The sequence below is a fragment of the Sorex fumeus genome, unplaced genomic scaffold (genome assembly GCF_029834395.1).
Source record: "Sorex fumeus unplaced genomic scaffold, SorFum_2.1 ptg000122l, whole genome shotgun sequence".
Lineage (NCBI taxonomy): Eukaryota > Metazoa > Chordata > Mammalia > Eulipotyphla > Soricidae > Sorex > Sorex fumeus.
In genome coordinates this window covers 27,458,086-27,480,207 of record NW_026606179.1, presented here as the reverse complement: position 1 = coordinate 27,480,207, position 22,122 = coordinate 27,458,086, and the positions used below count along the sequence as shown (strand labels likewise).

Genomic DNA, 22,122 nt, shown 5'->3' with positions numbered 1-22,122 from the left:
CCCCCATCAAAAGGTTCACTCATAACCCTGTATCCTGCCTGTCCACTGAGATGCTCACAGAGTGTTTGCTGAAAGACTGAATGGAAGTCGTAGGTGTAACCAGCTTAGTGTCCAGTATGCCCTGGCCATTGTTCAGATGCTTTCCATTCAATTCTACCTTAGAACTTCAGTTCCAAGCTGGAGTTAGAGGCCTATCCAGTCACAGTGGTATGACATTCCAAGTACTCACAACTGCATGCAGACAGCTCTTTGTCTAAGTGATCCTCAGAGAAATGTCACTATGCCTTCTTTATTTCACCTTTTTCTTATTAAATTTATTCCATTTGGTCACATGCAGGTTTGTAAACCATTTCAAATTCCCCCTTCAAAACTGGAATACAGACTTTGATATGATGAGATTATATTCATAAATATTTATGTCTATAGCTATGTACAGGCATTTCTATATTTGGAATACAGTTAAGTTGTTTTAATTGCTGCATGGACCCCAATATATCAGATCATTAGAAGCAGAGCTGTTCTGGTTGAAGTTGGGATAGAGTTTCTCTCTAGAAATCTGAGGAAGGATTCACCTCTAAGAGGGACTCTCCTCTAAGTCCTCTACGACCTTACCCAGATCGAAGCTACATGGACTGAATTGTGCACTGGAGTGCCCTGAGGCTTAGTACACAGTGCTTCAGATGAGTGGGTGTGCCCTATTTAAATCCCACTCATCCTCCCACTACCTAGTTTCCTTCAATGTTTCCCCAATCCTTGGAGTTGGGCAAACAATGCCTGCTCAATGAAGGTGGCACAATGTGAGTGTCCAGACTTCAACCTCTTGTTCTACTGGCTCTTCTGGGCCTGGTCAAGAGAAGGCAGAAAGGAGAAAGGCCAGTCACAGAGAAAAGGTTGAGAGTTCCAAGCTTGCAAAGGCAGGAGCTACCAGAAGTTATCTCCTCTAAATCCTGCCTTGGCAATGCCTGGCTATTTTTCTATGTAACACTGAAAACTTTTCTTTAGAAATGGAATTTAATCAAAACAGTTAACAATATTTTAATTGCCCAGGGATAGTGCTCTGAAAATTCTATAACATGTGCTCATTACATAAAATTAGCACAGAGGATCTGCCTAGGATATGTATTAAATGTCATTTTTATGTATGTATGTATTTTAATGTCATGCATTAAAATATGACTCTGTAGAATAGAATGCCTTATGAATTATTGCCTTGTGTATTTTTGTTACATTAGTCTTAATATGTTCTGATATATTACATTAGTCTTAATATGTTCTCGACACTACTTCCACTACCCAGCCGTCGCCACACTCCAGGATGCTTTCCGGACCCGCACGACACATCATAAGACACTAAATACCCGTCTTCTGGAATTGTCATACCATATTTGATAGGGTTCAAATATGGTAACACCTACAAGGGTGATTAGAGGTCACCCCAAAAGCCTCTATACCTCTCGGAAAGACTGGCAAGCTACCGAGAGTATTCCGCCCGCACGGAAGAGCCTGGCAAGCTATCCGCTGTGTATTCGATATGCCAAAACCAGTAACTACAACTGGTCTCATTCACCTGACCCTGAAGGCTTCACCGACATGGCAGCACTGAGAAGGATGAGAAAGGAGAGGCCGACAAAATCTCAAGGCCGACCTAGGCTGCCACAACGAAGGAAGACAAAAATGATCGTCTGTACTTTCAATGCACGTACGCTAGCATCAGATGCATCCATCGAGGACCTGATGGTACAAGCGCGAATGATCAAGTACGACATCATTGGTCTGACCGAGACAAGAAGACACGAATCTCACCATGCCGTTTTTGACACTGGAGAAGAATTGTTCCTCGGAACATGCGATAAAAGAGGTGTTGGAGGCGTCGGTGTCCTTATCAACACAAACTTGGCCAAGAGCATTGATTCATTCGAATGTCTAACAACCCGAATCGGACGTTTACATTTGAATAGATGTGACTCACTTGCCTGCAGTTTCTATCTTCGTTGTCTACGCACCAAAATCTCATTATGATGAAAGAGAAATCGAGAAGTTCTACATGGAGCTAGAGAAATTCTATAAAGAAGACCACACCTTCTACAAGATCATTGTGGGTGATTTTAATGCCAAGATAGGACCGAGAAGATCAGCTGAAGAACTTCACATCGGAACCCATGGCCTAGAATGGAACGAACAGGGTGAGAGACTGTCTGAGTTCATCATGTCGACCAAGACCATTCATGGTAACTCACAGTTCCAGAAGGCAGAATCTAAACGATGGACATGGGAGTCTCCCGGTGGACGATTCCACAACGAAATAGACCACATCATATTCAATCGACGGTTTTGCCTGACTGATGTCGCTGTTGTCCCAAAATTTCGAATGGGATCGGACCACCGTCTCCTTCGTGCAAAATTCTACTTCACAGAGCGGGGAGAAAGGGCTGCAAAGTTCAAAAAGAGAACTCCCAGAACGACCACCAACTGGGAACTCTTTGGTACTATTGCGGCAACATGGGAAGATGCCATTGTTGACAACATTGACGAGGAATACGATCGACTGGTTCAGCACCTCCATGAATGTGCGAGGAACGCCAAGAGAGAGATAGCCACAAAAAGTCGCCTATCTTCGAAAACTCTTGAGCTAATTCGCCAGCGTGGTTTGGCGCATGCCTCAGGCAACCACAAGCTAACGTCCGAGATTGCAAAGCAGTGCAGAGATGCGATCAAGGAAGACCTCAAAGAGAGAAGAGCAGAAGTACTGGTAGATGCGGCAGAAGCCGGGAAAAGTATTCGTAACGCCCGCCTGTCCTTCGCCAACTATAAGACCAAGATGACTGCCCTCCGACGTCCTGATGGATCCATCACATCCTCCAGAATGGCAATGGAGAAGATTATCCATGACTTCTACTCAAATCTCTTCGATAGCCATGTCCACTTGCCGACATACCAAATTCCACAGGATGGGTATGTCGTTCCCAACATTCTCCCTTCCGAAATCCGACACGCCATTTCGTCAGTAAAGAAGCAAACAGCACCTGGCCCAGACAAGGTCAGACCTGAACACCTGAAGAACCTGCCGTCAGTACTCATCAATACACTGGCTCGGCTCTTCACTCGCTACCTGTCTGAATGCAAGGTTCCGTCCCAGTGGAAAACCAGCAGGACCGTACTACTGTTCAAGAAGGGAGACATCCATGACATTGGCAACTATCGCCCGATCTGCCTATTGTCTGTCATCTACAAGTTGTTCACTCGAGTCATCCTGAATAGGATTGGCAGAACACTAGATGAAGGACAACCATGTGAGCAAGCAGGGTTCCGCAAAGGATTCAGCACCATCGACCATATCCACACGATAACCAAACTCATTGAGGTTTCTCGGGAGTTCAAGATGCCGCTCTGCTTAACGTTCATTGATTTAAAGAAGGCCTTTGATTCTGTTGAGACGGAAGCGGTCATTGAAGCCCTAGCCAATCAGAGCATTCAAGCCCAATACATCAGGATCCTCCGTGAGCTGTATTGCGGATTCACTACCAGGATCTCACCATTCTACAAAGAAGTGATCGTTGATGTCAAGAGAGGGGTGCGGCAGGGTGATACCATTTCACCAAAACTCTTCAGTGCCACCCTCGAGAACATCATGCGACGACTGGAATGGGAAGGAATGGGAGTGAAGATAGATGGTCGGCAACTACACCACCTCCGCTTTGCTGATGACATTGTTTTAATAACACCAAACATCAGCCAAGCGGCACAAATCCTGGCCGACTTTGACCGTGAGTGTGGAAAGGTAGGACTACAGCTGAATCTTACGAAGACAATGTTTATGAGAAACAGCCTTGTTCCTGACGCCCCATTCGCTCTCAATGGAACGACCATCTCCGAATGCAACAGCTATGTGTACCTAGGTCGAGAGGTCAACATGACAAATGACCTGGCACCCGAGCTGCGCAGGAGGAAGAGAGCGGCTTGGAACGCCTTCAAGAACGTCGAAGAAATAGCTAAGAGGACGAAGAACCTCCGGCTCCGGGCACATCTCTTTGATTCCACTGTTCTTCCTGCATTAACATATGCCTCAGAGACCTGGGCCCTACGCAAACAATATGAGAACGCCATTCAGGTCTCCCAAAGAAGAATAGAAAGAGCTATGCTTGGAATATCACGTTTCACTCAAATGAGAGAACGAATCCGGAGTTCTGACATCCGTCGACGATCAAGGATCAGGGACGCTGTCTCATTTGCCAAGGTGTCGAAAATCAGATGGGCTGGTCACGTAATGAGATTTAAAGACGACCGTTGGACTAGAGCTGTTACTGATTGGATTCCACGGGATGTCAAGAGACCGTGTGGCCGCCCACCTACCAGATGGTCAGACTTCTTTGTCAAGGTCATGAACGATCGGTTTGAGGCCCTCCATGTTCCCGGAGCGAAGAGATGCCATTGGGCTACACTAGCACGCGACAGGGACAAATGGAGACGTTACTGGCGCCCGCTTGAGCAAATCGACGACTAACGGGATGTTAAGTGATTAAGTGATTAGTCTTAATATGAGTAAAGATAACTCTCCACCCACTTTGAAATCTTATTTTCTAATGTTTAACTTTCTCATTGACATTAATCATCGATTCTTGGGCCAATTAATTCCACCAGAGTACTCCACATTCAGCAGATGGGGTCCCAGTCCAAGGCTGGACATTGTGGAGTTAGAAGCAAGTCAGGACTGACTGTCCCTCTTGTGGTCTGGGCTTGAGTAGGCAGCGATATGTACTGGCACAGAATTCTGCCAGTTGGTTCCATGCAATTTTATGAATCTTCTCGCCCTGTGGTTTCCTTTTCGAAAGATGTGCATAGTCAGATTTGGTAACCTCCCACCCAGGCTGACCTGAAATTCTAATTCCACTCATCCCACAAGGATCAACTATGCATCCCCTTTGCATTTATCTTCCACCTTTCATCCATAGATACACTCGTCCTTCATTCACCCATTCAGTCCTTCATCTACCCATTCAGTTTTTGCCTCAACCCCCCAGCTCTTTATTCGTCATACGCTCTCTACCCATTCATCCTTTCATCTACTCTGTCCACCACTTTCCAGGCACACTTCTTTCCCTCCACTCACCCACAGCTTTTCTACTCATCTCTCTACCTCCATGCATCTATCCATCCAATTAATCTAAGTCTTGTTATCTCTTGGCTGGATGATGATCTCCCCACAGTCAATCAGCCCCACCTCTTCGATCTCTACACTGAAGCCAGAGAGTCACTCTCACATACATCATATCACACCATTCACTTTCTCCCTCATTCTGTTGTCCTAAGACAATGCCAAAGATCCAATTTCTATCATAGTGCTTTATGGAGCTTTGCCTCCTGAATTCCTTTTTCCTCCTGCTCTGCATTCTGACTTTTTTTGAAAGTAACTTTTAATAGAGCTTTGTATATCTCTGCTCTCAGCTGCTCCAGGATCTTTGTACATGGTTCTCCCAGAAGACCCTTTCCTCTCTAGTTATTAATCTTTATTTAATCATCTTCCTAAGGAATTGACTGGATCAATTTCTCAGCCCCCAAGTCTCTCCTTGAGAGTACTATCTATGGATTAACTTTCACTTGATATGATACTACTTGACTTACATCTATCTCTCCTCTGTCAGACACTCTAGATTGAATGGGTCTTAAGTTATGCCCTCAGTTTCTGCATAGCATACATAAAGGATGCCCCACATACAGTTCTCAAATACATACATGAACAAGTTAACGAACTAGTGCCAGACTCCTGAATTGAAGGCAATGCAGATATAAGAAGCAGGAGTCAGTCTGGAGAGGGCTCTCATCCAGGAATTGATTCAGGGTAGGGAAGAAAACAGAGGAGGGCAAAAACTGCTTTGAAGTCACTTCTGAGTGCTCAGAATAAGAATAGGAATGGCAGTGTCATGGAAGTCTTCCTTCCTTCTGAGAAGTGATTTTCAACTACAAGCCTGCCACATTTTCTGAGCAGCTACAGGGTCATAGAGTGTCCTGAGTCCATCTTCAGAGTCCTTTTTAATGAATTTGGTCAAGTGGCTAACCCTGAGACAATAATGGTTTAAGTACGCATTGGGGCATTCCCCTGATTAGATAAAATTTAGGAACTCCCGCCCAACTTAGATTGAGCTGTGACTTGATATCAGCGTTCCTTCCTCAACCTTATTAAAAACCTTCCTTTTGGGACAAACGAATAAGACTTGATAGTAATTAAGGAGGTTATTAGGAGGATTGCAATTGAAATTTCCAGACTTAAAAAAAACAAACCTTTTTTTCTGAGATGTGCAGATTGACAGAGGAATAGGGTCATAGAGAAAGGGGCTCTCTTCTGAATACAGTCACTAAAGGTGGTAGACCTCTCCAGAGGGCCTTCAGTGGGTTTTATGTTCTAGGTGAGGGGTGGGAGTGGGGACAGGCTCACAAGCTATGGAGGGGAGCAGCCTGCTTTTTATTTTACCTTAATTCCTCTGGTTCCTGTACCATCAGGAACAGTGAGCCATGCAAAGGCCTCTGGAAGAATGTGATCACAAAAAAATAAGATGTAGGAGCAGATGTGTAGGGCCTTTGTGTGAGCATGAACCATAATGGTTCTGAGGTCCTTCTCTTCATCTGTTATTACTGGAGGCAGAACAGGATTCTGTCTCATCTAACAAGAGTCCCAGTGAATGTTGGCTCTCTGCTCCAGATCTATCCCAAAGGCTCTGGCTATCTGACCCTCTCCAGGGGTCCTTGTTCCTTCTGCTCCTGTTTTCCATGGAAACACCCTTGTTTGGTGCTGCAAACACTAGTCCCTCTATGGAACTTGGCTTCCATGGAAGGCCAAAGGTCCCCACCTGAGCCAGTCCCAGTTACCTCCCCATGGAGCACATCATAGTGAAACCAGTTAGGTACTGTCAGCAAGGCAGTAGTGTGCAAAGGTGGTGGCCTGATTTGCTGGCCACTGAAATGATATTGAACTTGTTCTTTCTAACCAATTTTCCTCATTCATGGAAAATTCCTTCAAACAGGTCATAAGGAGGATGCTCATCACCTCATTTCCTATGACCACCATGCTCCCCGCTCCAAACAGCACAGAGAGATAAAGGACAGAAATAGAAATTTATCAGCCATTACACTCTGATGGCACGCTTGTGGAGATCCAACAGCTTCCTTCCCTCATTGTCATCTCGTATTTAACAAACAGAAGCAACTTCTGAGGGTGACATGTCAGCTCAGAGATCTCTAGTCTACCACCAACCTTGTACAATTATCCTAGATCATTTTCCTATACCGCAAACAACTGACAACAAAAGTTGACATCAAATGAGTGATTTTTAAGAACCGAATGTTTCACAGATCAGTCTTGAATTCTGTCCTGGTACTCTGGCACATTGCTGGTACCATCAGAAATTGGTACAGGTAGAAGTAGTAGTAGAGGTATAGACAAAGGTACTGGTTCAGGGACTAAGTAGTACTTGAAATCGCAAATAAATGAACTCTCACAGGGACCAAGAAGCAACGGATAAGGATTCTAATTCAAGTGGTCAGACTGACAGAAGATGAATCATACACACCAAAGAAAGTGGAACTAGAGTGATAGTATAGCAGGTAGGGCATTGCCTTGCAAGCAGCCGATCCGGATTTGATTTCCAACATCCCATATGGTCTCCTGAGCACCGCCTGGAGTAATTCCTGAATGCAGAGCCAGGACTAAAGGAGTAACCCCTATGCATCACCAGGTGTGACCCAAAAAGCAAAAACATAAATAAATAAATAAATAAATAAATAAATTTTAAAAAATAGGGGGCTAGAGTGATAGTACAGCAGATAGGGCACTTGCCTTGCATGCGGCCGACCTGGGTTCAATTCCCAGCATCCCATATGGTCCCTCGAGCACCGCCATGAGTAATTCCTGAGTGCAAAGCCAGGAGTAACACCCTGTGCTTTGCCAAATGTGACCCAAGAAGCAAAATTTAAAAAAGAGAGAGAAAATAAGACATGGCACATATTCTGGATTTTGGGTGGATAGAGGTCTGTAAGTCCCAGAGAGGAGGAAGATTTCTTGGCATGCCAACCTGAGTTGCTTCCAAGCAAAGAAGAGATGTGTGAAATATGAGCAGGAAGAATGAAGTGGGTAGAAACAAAAACTGAGTAGAAAACTTCCTCTTCAAGTGCTTTCAATTCCTGGGAGCAGTGTTGTTGTTCTGTCTCTTCCACTGGAAGGGGAAGCACAGGAAAGGAATGACTTTGTCCAGTTGTTCCTCCAGGACTTGCCCTGCAACAGGCACCTAGTGTTCAGCTCAGACACGACTGGTCTCTCCGCATGGCAGCCCTTTTGGCAGGGTGCAAATTCCCGGGTTGGACAGAACAGAGACCCCAGGCAGGCCTTAGTAGGTGGTGGATGGGGAAAGAGCCATTGAAAGCCCACTTTTGCTCTTTTGTGTGAACACTTCTCCCTCTAAAACACTTGAACCATAACAATCAGAAACCAAACCAAAGTAGCTTTGACCATAATATGAGACTGATACCCAAGGACAGTAGAGACAGGGCCAGGAATATTGCTCCATGGTTGGAAGCCTGCTTCATGAGCTGGGGGAGAAGGCAGCTGGAATAGAGAAGGGATCATTAGGTCAATGATCGTTTGAGGGATCATAGGGATGGGAGATGTGTGCTGAAAGTAGGTAAAGGACCAAACATGATGGCCTCTCAGTATCTGTATTGCAAACTAGATAATACTCCAAATTACAAAGAGAGCATAGAGGCAGGAGGAGGGGTGGGCTGTGGAGGGCGGGGATACTAGAAACATTGGTGGTGGAAAATGTGCACCTGTGGAGGGATGGGTGTTTGATCATTGTATGATTGAACCTCAAACATAAAAGCTTTGTAATTGTATCTCACGGTGATTCCATTAAAAAAAAAGAAAAAGAGTTTTGACTTCTCAGTCCAGAGCAGTAATGCCTCTCAGGGACAAGGTATCAGAATGCCTACCTCTTCCAGCCTTCCCCAGAGAAGAGCTCCTGAGCAGGCTCCTGCCCACCCTCTGCAGCTGCTGCCATGCCTTTTTGCTCAGCAGCAGCTAAATGCACCCATAACATGCCGAAAAGGGCAATCCACCTTCACACTTACAGCACACTTTCCCCAGACATACAGGATAATTTCCTAGAAGCTCTGCTCTATCCCAAGGAAGCTTGTGCCTTCAGGGGAAATAAAGAAGGCCAGGAGTTAGGGGACCTGGACCAATTTTCTTGTAATCCTTCAACTGTCATACTGCCCTTTGGTAAAATAAAATGAAGCTTCTTCTTTGAATACAAGATTCCCCTGGTAGTGGCCATCAAAAGCCTAAGGGAATAAAAAGATATTTTTCCTGTGCTTAGAAGATATCTTAAACCACGCAGGCACCCTGCGTAAAGCTCAGGGGTTTAGATCACAGTCAATCCTTGCCACTGTCCATGCGGGCAAAATTAATCAATATGGTATTACAAAAGCACTTGACATCGTTTATCCCCATCAATGCATGGCAATATTTAATATTCAGCGTTTTAAAAATGTGTGTCTGAGGAGCTGGAGCAGTAGTAGAGTGGATAGGGCACTTACCTTGCACAGGGCTGACCTGGGTTCAATCTCTGGCACCAAATAGGATCCCTGAGAGGTCCACCAGGAGTGATCCCTGAATGCAGGGCCAGGAACAAGCCTGACTGCAGGGCCAGGCTGGATTGCAAGGTCTGCCCCCAAAACAAAAAAATAAGTAGGTGCAGGACTTGTGGATTGGCCCTTAGTGACATTTAGAAAGGCTAACGCACTGCTCTTCTCTCGGAGGCTGCCATCTCAGCTGCAGAGAGGGTTTGGATCTTAGGGAGGGAACTGATGGATGACATAAGAGAAATCACAAAGGAGGAAATCCTGAGATGTGAGCATCACAGCAGTAAAACGTGTTCAGTAAAAAGCGCTCACTATTAGAATCAATAACACAGCGTGGCTGTTTAATCCTTAACCGGGAATCCACCTGATACTGAGAAAATGGTTGCACAGGAGAGTTAGGTGAATACACATGGAGGCCAAAGGTCAACCTCTTTGGCACAATTTTCTCAATCCATGGAGAAAGAACAGGGGATAAAAGGGAAGCCCAGGGATAGGGGAGGGGAGGGAGACTTTAGAAGATTCTCTAAAACTGATCTAAGCAGAAGAACATGAGACCAAGATTCTAGTTTATGCCTGAAATCATGCACTGTTTATAGAAAACCTTATGGTTGCCTTGGCTGAATTAAGATTTTGCCCCCTGTGTGGAGGGCTTTTTCCGGGAGTTCTGTAAGAGGCATAAAAGCTCCTGGCCTAGCTCTGTGGGTCATCAGTGTAGCCAGTAACCACACACATGTGCTGCTGTCAGGGAGGTCAGCTGTGTGGGATGCTTTATGAAATCATTCCATTTCTCCACCCTCTATTCTACATGACGGTTTCTGCTTTATTAATTTTCTCCTTAGTTGTGATTCTTATGTCTTATCAGAGCATCAAAGAAGAGTGGTTCATTCAAGATGAAGATTCGGGTTCCTTGTAGTTCTGGGGTGATAAGAAGAGCCAGAAACTGCCTACTGGTCATGTTGCTTAAATGAGTGCGGGCTTCTCCCCTGCCAGGAGACTCACCTGGGTCAATCCAGCACCACTTCCACCAGCCCTGCCCTCCACCAGTGGCACCATCTAAAGTGAATGCCTTCACCTTGCCCACAGACCCCTATGGCCACGGTTTATGGTTGCCATGGTGACACCCAAGGATGCTTCCCTAGATGGCTCCCAGCAGTCAATGCCTCTAAAAAGCTGTCACATCCATGACCTTGGCTGTCTTTCTTTTATTAGTAGTTGAAATACTGAGGGTCTAGTGGTTCGTGTGGGTGGCTGGGCAGCAGTTTGCTATATCCAGTGACTCTGGAGGGACCAGGGTGCCTCTCCTCCCAGACAGAGCACTGAGACTAATTAGAGGCTCACACACCATGAATCTGATCCCAAGGTCACTGTAGAGGGAAACCTCTCACCAACATGCAAACCATTCACTAGCAAATAATATTCTTTTCAATCTTCACCACAAAGCTTTTCTAGTTCAGAGTTATTTGTCTGGAAGATAGTGTTTTTGTTCATTCTCTCTCTCTCTCTCTCTCTCATCCTCTAGAAATGAAAACCAGCAACAAAATATTCATTACAAAAATAGGTCAGCATTCAGATTAATTAGGAGTCAGATTTACTAACGCGGCTAAGAAGGACCTCACTCCTGCGCCATGCTATGCTAATTCAGTTATTTTTAAGCACAAATATCAAAATGTCTCTTGACAAATGAGACATGAAACAAATGAGTTTTTGCATATAATTTTTAGTGCAAGTAGGTAGATGGCTATGCCAGGCATATGTGGTCACTGGGAGGGTTTTCGGGCCCACCTGTGCAGCTGCTGAAGAAAGGTAAGAATTAGTGCCCACCCCACCCTCTTTCCTGGCATGATGGATGGCTGTTGAAGAACTTGAGCAGTTCACCCATATCCAAGACTTGTGATAATTTTGCTCAATTGCTTAATAAATGATTGAAGAGATGGGCTGCTTGGAACCATCCCTGAAGTCACCATGGGAAATTGTCTACTTAAAGCAGGCTGACTGAAAGAGAGGGACAGACATAGAAAGATTGCATTCATCTGGGGAACATAAAGTAACAAAATAGGAGACTAATACCCAAGAATAGCAGGAGTACCAGGAGGTTCACTCCATGGCTTGGAGGCCAGCCGTACATGCTTGGGGAAAAGGCAGCTCAAATAGGGAAGGGAGCACCAAATAAAGGTGTTGGGAGGATCCTCCCAGGATGGGAGATGCATGCTGAAAGTAGACTATAGATCGAATATGATTGCCACTCAAAGCAAACAAAGCATCCAAAAGGATAGAGAGAACAAAAGGGAATGCCCTGCCACAGAGGTGTGGTGTGATGGGGGGCATGAGGGGTGGGAGGGATACTGGGATCCGTGATGGTGGAAAATGGGCACTGATGGAGGGATGGGTACTCGATCCTTGTATAATTGAAACCCAAGCACAAAAATTTGTAAGTCTACAACTGTACCTCATGGTGTTTTACTAATAAAAATTTTTAAAAAAAGCAGCCTGACTTCTTTAATTTCTAAGATAAAGGTGTGGAACTCAACTCTCAGCTTTGGCTTTTTCCATCTTCCTCCCTCTGACTATGCCTTCTAGCCCCACACTTTATTGCACTCTTTGAATGACTGCATTAACCAAGTGCCTTTGCCCTCAACTCTCAGGAGTATGGCCAACTTCAGCCTTTAAGACAGAGGAGGTGAGTTTTTAGTTCAACCACGTTGAGTTGGCTGTGCCCCTCTACCACATCCTTACTTCCTGCCTAACAGTTCTCTACACATAACTTCTATGGGTTTTAAGAATTGCTCCCTCCCTTTGTGCCTTTAGGCTAGAGGTGCTGATGGCTTTTGCTTTTGCTAGTCCTAGGGACTGGCCCTAAGCTTGTCTAACCCTTCAAAAACATTCTTTATTGACTCTCATGACCTGTTTGAATATGCTGCTTGCTTCTGCAGCACCTAAATATTCAGACATGCTTGTGTGTTAACTTTATTGACCAAGTCTTTTCTGTATGCCACCCCTCCAAGCTGCTGTGTACTATGAGATAGGAGACCAACCAAGGTCATACTGATGTTGGCTTTGAGCTATCCACTGGAGGCTGACAGTGAAGCACAGGACATGGTACTGCAAAAAGGAATTTACTATGTCCTTTCCCATAGAGAAACCCTACAGTCTGATGGCTTCATCTACTCAGCTGCTCAGCCTGGATGGCCTTGGGTGGTGGGTGAAAAGACACTTAAAACAGCATTATTTTTAAGCTCAGGATCAAGGTCATTGTTGGCATCTGACTGGATTTCACCTATCACTTCTCAATGTCACCTCAATATGTTCACAGTCCAGAGAATCTCCCAAGTGTTCCATCTGAAAAATAGAGGACAGAGCCCTTCTGATCTTTTACCTAAAGGCGCCCCTCCTGGGCCTTTCCAGTGGAGCTGAAGAAAACCTAGGGCTCTTTCTGAGATAAAATTTCATGGTTCATGAATAGGAGTACTCCTACATAAAAAAAATTTCATGGTTCCTGGCCTATGCAGGAGTTGGCAAGGGATTTTGGGGTCACCACACCCCTATCTTACTGGCACTATCCTGTTATACTTTATGGATGCCTACTTCAGGGACAGTAGAAAAGCCACCTGCTAGGCTGTTGCTCAGATCAATGTAGGGATAAATATGCTACCTTGTGGCTGGCAGGTGCCCAAGGTCCTACCTGTTGGAAATTGCTTGGCACTGTGCTGTCTGCTCTGAGCTGACAGGAAATCTTCTCATCTTTCTGTAAATAGGGCACTGACAATCCACAGATAAGGATTGATGAGGATCATTGAGGCCCCCTTGTGGCCGACATAGGGATTGGTGTTCTGATCAAGCAAACCAGGCTGCGTGGAATCAGCTTTGGTTGGGTGCAGGGGAGAGACACATTCAAGCAAGAATGAGGTCATGACCTTGACCTTAGTAACATTTGTGTGAAAACTCACATTGTTTCTTTTAAAAAAAATTAAAATTCAGTCATCAGGTGTGCATCAGTGAGAACCAAATGTACATTTCTACATAATATTCACCACCGAAAGTTCTATATTATGTTCTTTATCATGCATTTATCCCATTATTACTCTTACTTAATCAAAGACTTTAATGAATCCTGTTGACTCCACCTGATATTCAAGACCCTCCATACCTTTCTTTCAACTGTAAAATGATCAGCTTTATTTCCATCATTTCTCCTAACTGCCCAAAACATCCAATGACCATGGAGATAACAATGAACTCCATACTGAACATCTCTGAGATCAGGGGTTACCATGGCTGTTTTTCAGGTAAAGAAATACAATGAGATATGTAAATCTCTTGCCGCAAGTCACACTCTCACAAAGTTGTGAAGTCATAATTCATGTCTGGACTTCTGCTTTCCAAATCTTCTATTTTGAACCTGGGACATTTACAGAACACCCTACAGTAATGTTACAGACTATAACATATATGTTGCTTTGCTGTTATCCATGGGGATAGGGCCTTTTTAAAAACTAACAATAATGAAATAAGTCAATCACTCTACAAACCAATAAGCCTTTTCTAGCACATTTACTGTGCTACACAAAGATGACTAATACTTCAAAGATTCACCTTCTTTTATAAAGGAACAATACTGAATGCAGCTGCCATACTGCCACTATGTAGTCCAGCCTCCCCTGAATGTCAATTGGACCTTATGACTGAACTCTGGCTAATAGACGAGGGTGGGATAACTGTATCACTTGGATCCCGAACCTTACACACTACCCTTATTTTTATCTACATCAACTCTTCTCTGCAAGAACTACAATACCAAACTGAGAAAAAAGGCTATTTTATCAACCTTCCAAGATTAACACATGTAGTCCCATAAAAAAAATCTTGTTCATTATGCCTGAAACATTAGTGCTCTGTCTTTCAGGGCTCTATGTTGAAACATGTTGCTCCCGCCACTTTCCCTTCAGTCTTAGTTTTATGGGATGCTCAGAGATACCTTGGAGGCTTAAAGGTAGTCTGTCAGCTTGGGTTCCTGTATCAAGGTATTAAACAGAGCCACCGTACTTCTCAATGGAGGACTGACTTGAGTCAGAAAGAATATATTATAATTGTATTAATCCACAAAACATTTGGAGTTTGTCAGAGTAGCTAATGCTATCTCACACTAACATGAGTTGACTTAAAATGCCAACTCTTGTGGAAGAGCTTGAGGTTGTTTGGAGAATCTCTCCCTGGGTACCAGATGATCCACTTACTCCCATAGCCCAGGGAAGTGCTGTGGTTCCCCTTGAGAAGCCTACGAGAGAGAAGGCCTTGAGAATCAGCAGGGAGCATGAACAGCATGGGAGAGCCCCTATAGGGTAGAACTAAGTGAGAAAACTTTACTGTTTGTGTGAGAGATAAATTGGCAGTTATCAACTTTGTGGCTGTAAGGCTCAGCAAACGGAAGGCTAGGATACTCGTTCCTTGCTTAAGCAGAATAGTTCCAGTGCCTACATCTTAACAAACTGATGCTGGTCACAGATGAACATCACTTTGAAAACCAGGACTGTAAGGTGTGAGTGTGCCCTCTTCCACACGGAACTCTGCAGGGCTCACGTTCCCAGTACTATGCACCTAATAAAATCAAGGACTGGAATTCAGAGAGAGGAATTTTGTCTATAATCAGGCAAAGGGAGTGATCACTAGATCTGAGTCCAGCTCTGAGGTCCACTCTTGAGCAAGCAGAAGGGACAGGGGACACTCTGAAGAAGGGACAGACACACAGCTTTATGTATATCCGTAAGCCCTAGGACAATCAGTCCCTTCTTTTTGGAGCCTCCTGCCCTGATTTTTCTTACCTTCTTTTTTTTTTGCTCCCTTATTGCCTCCCTGAACCTCTTCAGTTCCCTAGCAAAGCCTGCTTTAACCTCTGAGTGCCCTTCTAACCATGCTTAGGGTCCTACCCTCAACCTTCAGGCTTCTGAAAAGCCTGAACCTGTACCTGGGATCATTCTAGACTTGAAAAACACGCCTATAGCATCCTATTTCTGGGCTCCCCTTCAGGGTTGCTGAGACCACTCCCTGTGGTGCCCAGGGGACGATGCATTGTCTGGGTTCCAACCAGGCCTCCTGCATGCAAAGTAGGCACTCCACTGAGTGAGTCCTCTCTGAGACCCACATCTCTGCTCTCTGGAAGACAGCTCCAAGCTCTGCTTCTCCAGACTCAAGAGCGGACTTCACTCTCCAGTCCTATGTGACCCCCTTTCGGTCCCCGGATATCTGCATGGCAGGCCCACATTAACCTGGCTGATAAGGAAGAATAGAAGAGAGAGAAGACCGGGCAGCTAAAGCAAAGCACACCCCTGGGTCACTGGAGTTACAGGCCCAAGGGGGCCCTGTGCTCCCTTACCTGAGCCGTGCCTTTGGCGCAGGAGAACAGCCTGGCCTGATGGTGGCGACGCTGAGGACGCAGCGGCCACAGCTGTGACAGCGGTGGTGGCTGCCTGGTCGGCAGAGGCAGCGGCAGCGGCGGCGTCCAGGACGCTGGGACCGCGGGCAGAGGGTAGGCTCCGGGGAGGCAGGTTCTTGTCGCCCTGGCTGGGCTCCGAGGTGCTGCGGCCCGCGGGGTCGGCGACAGCCACGTGGTTAGCATTGGCGGCGCTGGCGGGGCCGTGGCGGCGCGGACCGCTGCTCTGGATGTGGGACACGGCCTCGGCTGCCTGCAAGTGCGGAGGCGCAAAGCGCGAGAGCACGCGCAGCAGCGCCTGGGCCTTATGCTCCTGAGTATCGTCGTCGCTGTAGTCCGACACTCTGCACTCATACACTCCCTCGTCCTGTCGCCGCACCGCTGAGAGCCGCAGCCGGTGCGAAATGTCATTGCCCTGGACGCGCACCGTCTGCAAGAGAACGGACTGGATCAGAGGCGGCACTGGGCGGGCCCTAATCATAGCAAACCAGCACTCCCTCGTCTGGTTTCCCTACCTTTCCTTTCACTGAATCCCCAGTAAGATAAAGCTGCCAAATCTGGTCTTTCTAATGCCTCCTGTTGCACCCATAGGCGCACACCATCTGAAGCTTGCCGTCTACTCTGAGTTTCCTTCAAGGACCCTGGGACTAGGCATCCAGCCGGCTTTCCCCAAGTCTGCCTTAACTAAGCTTGATTCTAGAACAGCAGAGCTAGTGCACAGTAAAGCATCCCAACACTCAGTGGGCAGACGCACCTACCCTGGCTCCCCAGTACCCCACAACTAACTGTTTGCTCTCCCTTGCTACTTACTGACCTGCTATTTATGCTGAGAACCTTCTTTTCCGCCCATCCCAACCTCTATCAAGTACCACGTGACCCGGAGGAGACTTGGGGAAGGGGCCACAAGTGGCTCTAATTTATTACCCTGGGGTACCAATTCAAGAGAGGAGAGCCTGAATGTCTTCCGAATCCTATCCTCCCTTGCCTCAACTGGGTATACTTTAATACACAGCATGCATCTCTTGAGTTAGGAATCTCAGGATTCCAGAATTGCTCTCCATCCTCCTCGGAGAGAACTGATGTCCGCGGCGCCTCCACCCCAGCACCGGGGTTCACGCAGGAGAGGACAGAGTAGGGCATCACAGGTGTGCAGAGTGTGAGGGACCAGGGAGTGGTAGCCATAAACTAGAACACTAAAGTGGCTCCCAGGGAAGGAGCTGTGCCCTCCTGGTGCCAGAGAAACTCCTGCAAAGGCGATGGATGCGCTGGGTCTAAGTACACGGTTCCCATCAAGGACAGCCGGGACTGAACTGAGGAAGACGACTCAGATATATATTCTGGATTTACACTACGGGGAACCGGCTCTTGCTACCAAATATAGACACGCTCCGACACGCCCCGCGCAAGCCCAATCGCGCCACAGCCAACATTGCTCAGTTTCGTGCAGGGCCCTAAATCGCGCGACCCCTGGGAGCCTTTCTCTGAGAGAGGAAGCTGCGCGGCGCGAAGTGGCCAGAAGGGGTCTCCCGCGGCCCGCTCTGAGCGCCACACTTACGCTGATTTTAGTTGCATCCTTATTTGTTACCTAAAATGCAAAGAGGGAGAGAGAGACATTAAGCTCTTGGCCTTCAGGTTTGGAAACAAAACATGGATCCACCTCCAGAAGAGGGGGGACCCTTCACTGGTGATCAGGGAACTGGAAACTGCTGGCGATGTGGCAAGACTGAGGGCAAGAAGAAACATCAGGATTTCCAGCAGTTTTACCCAGAAGGAAACGAGGCTCAGTGCTAGTATGGTCCATGATCAAGGAAGGGCTATTCTACCACACCCACGGCTCAAGACCGAAGGCTGGATTGTCACCTGAGTGGGAAGCCAGGCCCATTAGTTCACTCCACCCCAGGATTCTTATTCCCTGTTTTGTTGGTCTAAACTCCTTAAACGGTGAATAGGAGGACCCTGTGTCCAAACAGGATCCATGAGGAATGTTGAGTAGTGATGCTGGGAGTTACCTTGGGAAGAGGTAGGGTAGGTGTGCATATATTTGTGCTAGAGCAGATGAAAGAGTGCGAGTTGAGTCAGAAAGATAGTGGCTGTCAGACACAGGCTGTCCCCTCTGCCGCTCTGGGGGCTGGAGGTGACCTGCTGGCTGGCTTTTCTTGTACACGATGCTCTGTCGGCTGCTGGAATCCAGCCTGGAGGAGCTTAACTCCCTGGCTGTGTGCCCTGAGGACCTCAGTGGCAAGGGGTAGGGAAAGCCCAGACAGACCTAGTGGTCTTTCTTCACCACCCAGCACCCGTCAGACTCTGGGCCAGCAGCCAGACAGAAGGAGGAGGAGGAGGAGGAGGAAGGTGAACTGGATTAGGTACCGCTCTTTAGGGTCTAGATGGAGAGTGGGGTGAGGGGTTTGGGAGAAGGGAACGCACTGACAGAATGGGGACAATGAATTGCTGCTGAAGATGCCGTGCGCTGGAGAGGGTGGGAGATGGGCTGCGCCACAGGGCGGCGCCCTGCGTCGCTCCCCCCCTGGCTGCGTTCCACCCTGGATTCCCCCAGCAGCCGGGACTGCGCGGCGGCGCCGCGGGGGCGGCGGGTTACCTTGCTCCGGGCGCCTGGCACGCTGAGCGCCAGCTCGTGCAGCAGCTCCCGGGGCGGCTCCTTGAGGTACCACCACTGTATCTCCAAGGAATAAGAGGTGGCTCCGCTAGCTCGGAACGCGCAGGGCATTTCGATATCGTCTCCCTCTCGTACTGTCACATCTTTGGGGACTTCGGTAAATGTAGCTAGGGGGGGATGGAGGGGGAGGGGGGGAGAAAGAGGCGTGACCAGCTGTGGGGCGGGGGCTGGGGCAACCCTAGGCGAGATGGTCGGTCCCCAAACGGCTTCCCACCCTGGGCTATACGGTGGCGCACGACCGAAGGCGCCGGCAAAGTTCTGCGGAGCAGCTGCCAAGCCACCACGGAGGCTGGCTAAGGCTGTGGCCGGCTTCCTTCCGGATCTAGGGTGGGGGGGCGGGCAACCCGGGTGGCTCTCGCTTTTCCCCGGGGCCCCGCCGCACTACTGCAGTCAGACTGGGGGAGCAGCAACTCCCTTGCCCTTCCAGCCGCCTCTTTGCAGCGGTAGCCCCGGTCCGAGTCCGAACGCCACCGGTGCGGGCGCTGCCCAATGCAGAGACCCTTCGCTGATCGCCTCCCCCCTTTATCCCTCCGGGGCTCCCTACCGCACACGGAATTAACTGGAGACCCGGAAGCCTGCCCTTCTCTTCTTGCGACTTCTCCGCGGCCGCGACCCGGGCAGGTGGGCTCCGGCGGCCCTGGCAAAGGACCCTCCCGAGCCCCCCGCAGCAGCAAAGTTCCCGCGCTCACCGTCGGCCAGGAAGAGTAGCAGGGCGTGCAGCAGCAGCAGCGGCGGCAGGTATCCGAGGGTGCAGAGCGGGTTCCGCTGTTCCATCTCCCGCAGGGGCCCGGGCGCGGAGAGGCGGCGGCGGCAGCAGCGTGGAAGGGATCCGGCTCGGATCGGGCTAGGACGCCTCCGAGTCTGCCATGGCCCCGCGCGGCGCCCCCTCCCCCGGCCGCCGGCGGCCGCCAATCAGCCCTGCTCCCTCGCCGGCTGGCCCGGCGCGGCTCGGGCGGGGGGCGCGCCGGTGGGTGCGCAGAGGGTTAGGTCCCGCCGGGAAGCTACCGGCGATCGGCTCCAGCCGCTGATATCCCACCGTCCGCCGGACGCTGGGGAGCCTTAGTTCAGTCTCTGCGTGGCGGGTCCGGCAGGGGCTGGGCCACGCCGCGACCCATCCCTGGTCCAGGGAGTGCGCGTCTCCGAGCCGCTTACTTCCGTTTTCCGTTCCCTTTAGGGTTTTTTTTTTTCTTTTTCTTTTTCTTTTTTTTGGCTCCCAACTGCCACCTCCGCCGCCCCCGCCCCGCCCCTGCGGGTCCCTAGGCAGCTCTTTCCGCAGGGCGAGTGGGCGCTCAAGCGCGGCGCGCAGACCTGGCGTCCGACCCAGCGCAGCACGGGGAGAGCGGGTCCGGCGTGGTGGACCCAGAGCCGGAGAGAGACGGGGAGGGGGAGGGAACGGGAGGGAAGGCGAGAAGGAGGGGGGCGGTCAGTGGCCGGGCGCCGAGCCGCCTCCACCGCTGCATCACACTCCCCCCCCCCACCGCCCTCCCCTCGGGTTCCAAAGCCCGCACCGCCCCACCCCGGAGCGCGTCCCCGGCTCCCGCGGGGGGTCTCCTGGAGGGACCACTGTCTCAGCAGTCGGGGCATAGCCCCGCCCCGTACCCGGTTTGCCTGGGGCGGGGGAGATCCTCCTCCCATCCAAACTCTCCCTGGCTTCTTCCCAATCGTGATCGCCCGAGACGCCGCTAGTCCCTGCACCCCGCGTGGCCAGCGGACCTCTCCGCAGCATCCCCCCCTCCCTCCCTCCTCCCCGATCCCCGCCCTCACTCAACTCCTTACCCCGATTTGGGCAAAGAACTACACGGTTCTTTGTCCCAGGCCCAGGCCATCTCGGAGGAGTGGGCACCCGGGGCTGGGGAGAAGGGCGGAGCTGCTGTGCGGGGACCGGGACCAGGCCGGGTGACCGAGGCGACGCCGGGGAGTCTGCAGTACGCGAGCGAGGAGTGAGCGCAGAGCGCCGGCAGAGCAGGTGCCTGTGGCGCGGAGAGTGAAGGAGCAAGCCAGCGAGCAGCGGCCGTGAGTGACGGCAGAGGCGGCGGGGGTGGGGTGGGGTGGGGTGGGGAGCGCCCGGCACGACTCAGGGCCCAGGAGGTTTCCAGGCGGCGGGGGTGGAGTTCTTGCACCTTGATCGGTAGCCCCTGAGTCGTCCCCGTAGGTTCTTCTCCAATCCCATCCCGGTCTCTGCTTTACTGGGCGCAAAGAGGGAATCCTGAGGCAGCAACCTGCCAAGGTCGGCTAACTCGTTCCCCCTTTGCTATATCCTTCATCCGGCCGCCCCTTACCCGGTCTCCTGTGAAATGTGTTCCGTTCAGCCAGAAAGAGGAATCCGGGGAGAAAGGATGAACTCCTGCCTCAGAGGGACACACAAGCTTAGTGGCGCCAGTGCCCACACCTGGGTGAGGGTTGCCTTGCTTCTTGTGCCCCTTTTCAGTGACTTAATCTCAGTCCCTGCCTATCGCCCTGCCCCGTCTCCCTCCCCTGGCCTCTCAGGTCGCTCTGACCAGAGGTTGGGGTGAGGAGATCCAGTTGATTCACATCTGCTGTCCCTGCTCACTAGTCTGTATCTTCAGAGGATTTCCCAACACTAAGGAAAAGGGAACAGAAAGCAGCTACCCACACTCTGCCCCTACCTGTCCTGGTGTGGGTCACAGCCTTAGAGGGGTAGAGGGGCAGCCCTTTCCTCCACTTTGTCTTTCCTGTCAGGGGGCAGCCCGACAGTGCCTGGCACCAGCACCCTTCCTGTGCCTGGGTCTCCCTTTTCTCCTGTGTGATCTGAAGTATTTCCCATCCTCTCAGGTCACTGTTCCTGGTGAGGTCTCTGGCTAGGAGAGGCTGGGACCTTTCTCCTCTTTCTGCAGTTCCACGCCAGGAGCCACAAGGAGGCAGTTGCTAACTTCCTTCTGTCATTACATTCCTACTGAATAGACATTTCCCTTGAGAAATCTCAAGTTCCCTTAGAAATTGCTTTTTGTGCATGACTGTTAGACCTCAAGGGGTCCCACTGTTGCCATCAACTTCCAGAGCAAGAGGGCAGACTTGCACTGTGTGACATGGATTTGCATGTCATATATGAGGTGGCAAGAACTATCCCACTGCACACTGACCTGACTAGAGAGGAGGCAGAGGTGCTCCAGTCTGATTCCAGATCCAAGCAGAGATCATGTGATCAGGAATGTATAATTCCTGCAGCCAGTGAGAATGACCTTTAAGGGCTGTGACTCATCTAAGCCTGTGCCATCAAAAGGTTAAGGTGTGGCCTGTCTACTGCACAAGTAAGAATAATGACTGCACATTAGCACCTGCTTTTCATGTCCCAGGCACTGGCTATGTACTTTCCACTGAGTGATCTTTCTTTAACAGAAATCACATCACCCTTCCTCTGCTCGGAACCCTGCAGTGG

The 22,122-nt window shown here is 49.4% G+C and overlaps 1 protein-coding gene across 2 annotated transcripts in view; it reads right to left on the bottom strand.

Annotated features, from left to right (window-relative positions):
* Positions 1-20,759, bottom strand: part of VSTM2B (V-set and transmembrane domain containing 2B) — a 31,037-nt gene extending 10,278 nt beyond the window's left edge. The window contains exons 1-5 of one of the 2 annotated variants that reach the window (XM_056135925.1): positions 20,502-20,754; positions 19,415-20,033; positions 18,648-18,832; positions 17,607-17,636; positions 15,995-16,481 (exon numbers count right to left, since the gene is read on the bottom strand). In XM_056135925.1, the coding sequence (XP_055991900.1) occupies positions 15,995-16,481; positions 17,607-17,636; positions 18,648-18,832; positions 19,415-19,499 (787 nt within the window). In that variant the 5' untranslated portion in view covers positions 19,500-20,033; positions 20,502-20,754. Of the gene's footprint in view, positions 1-15,994; positions 16,482-17,606; positions 17,637-18,647; positions 18,833-19,414; positions 20,034-20,501 lie in introns of both variants that reach the window. The other variant, XM_056135926.1, reaches the window with a different exon arrangement.
* Positions 20,760-22,122: the final 1,363 nt, after the last annotated feature.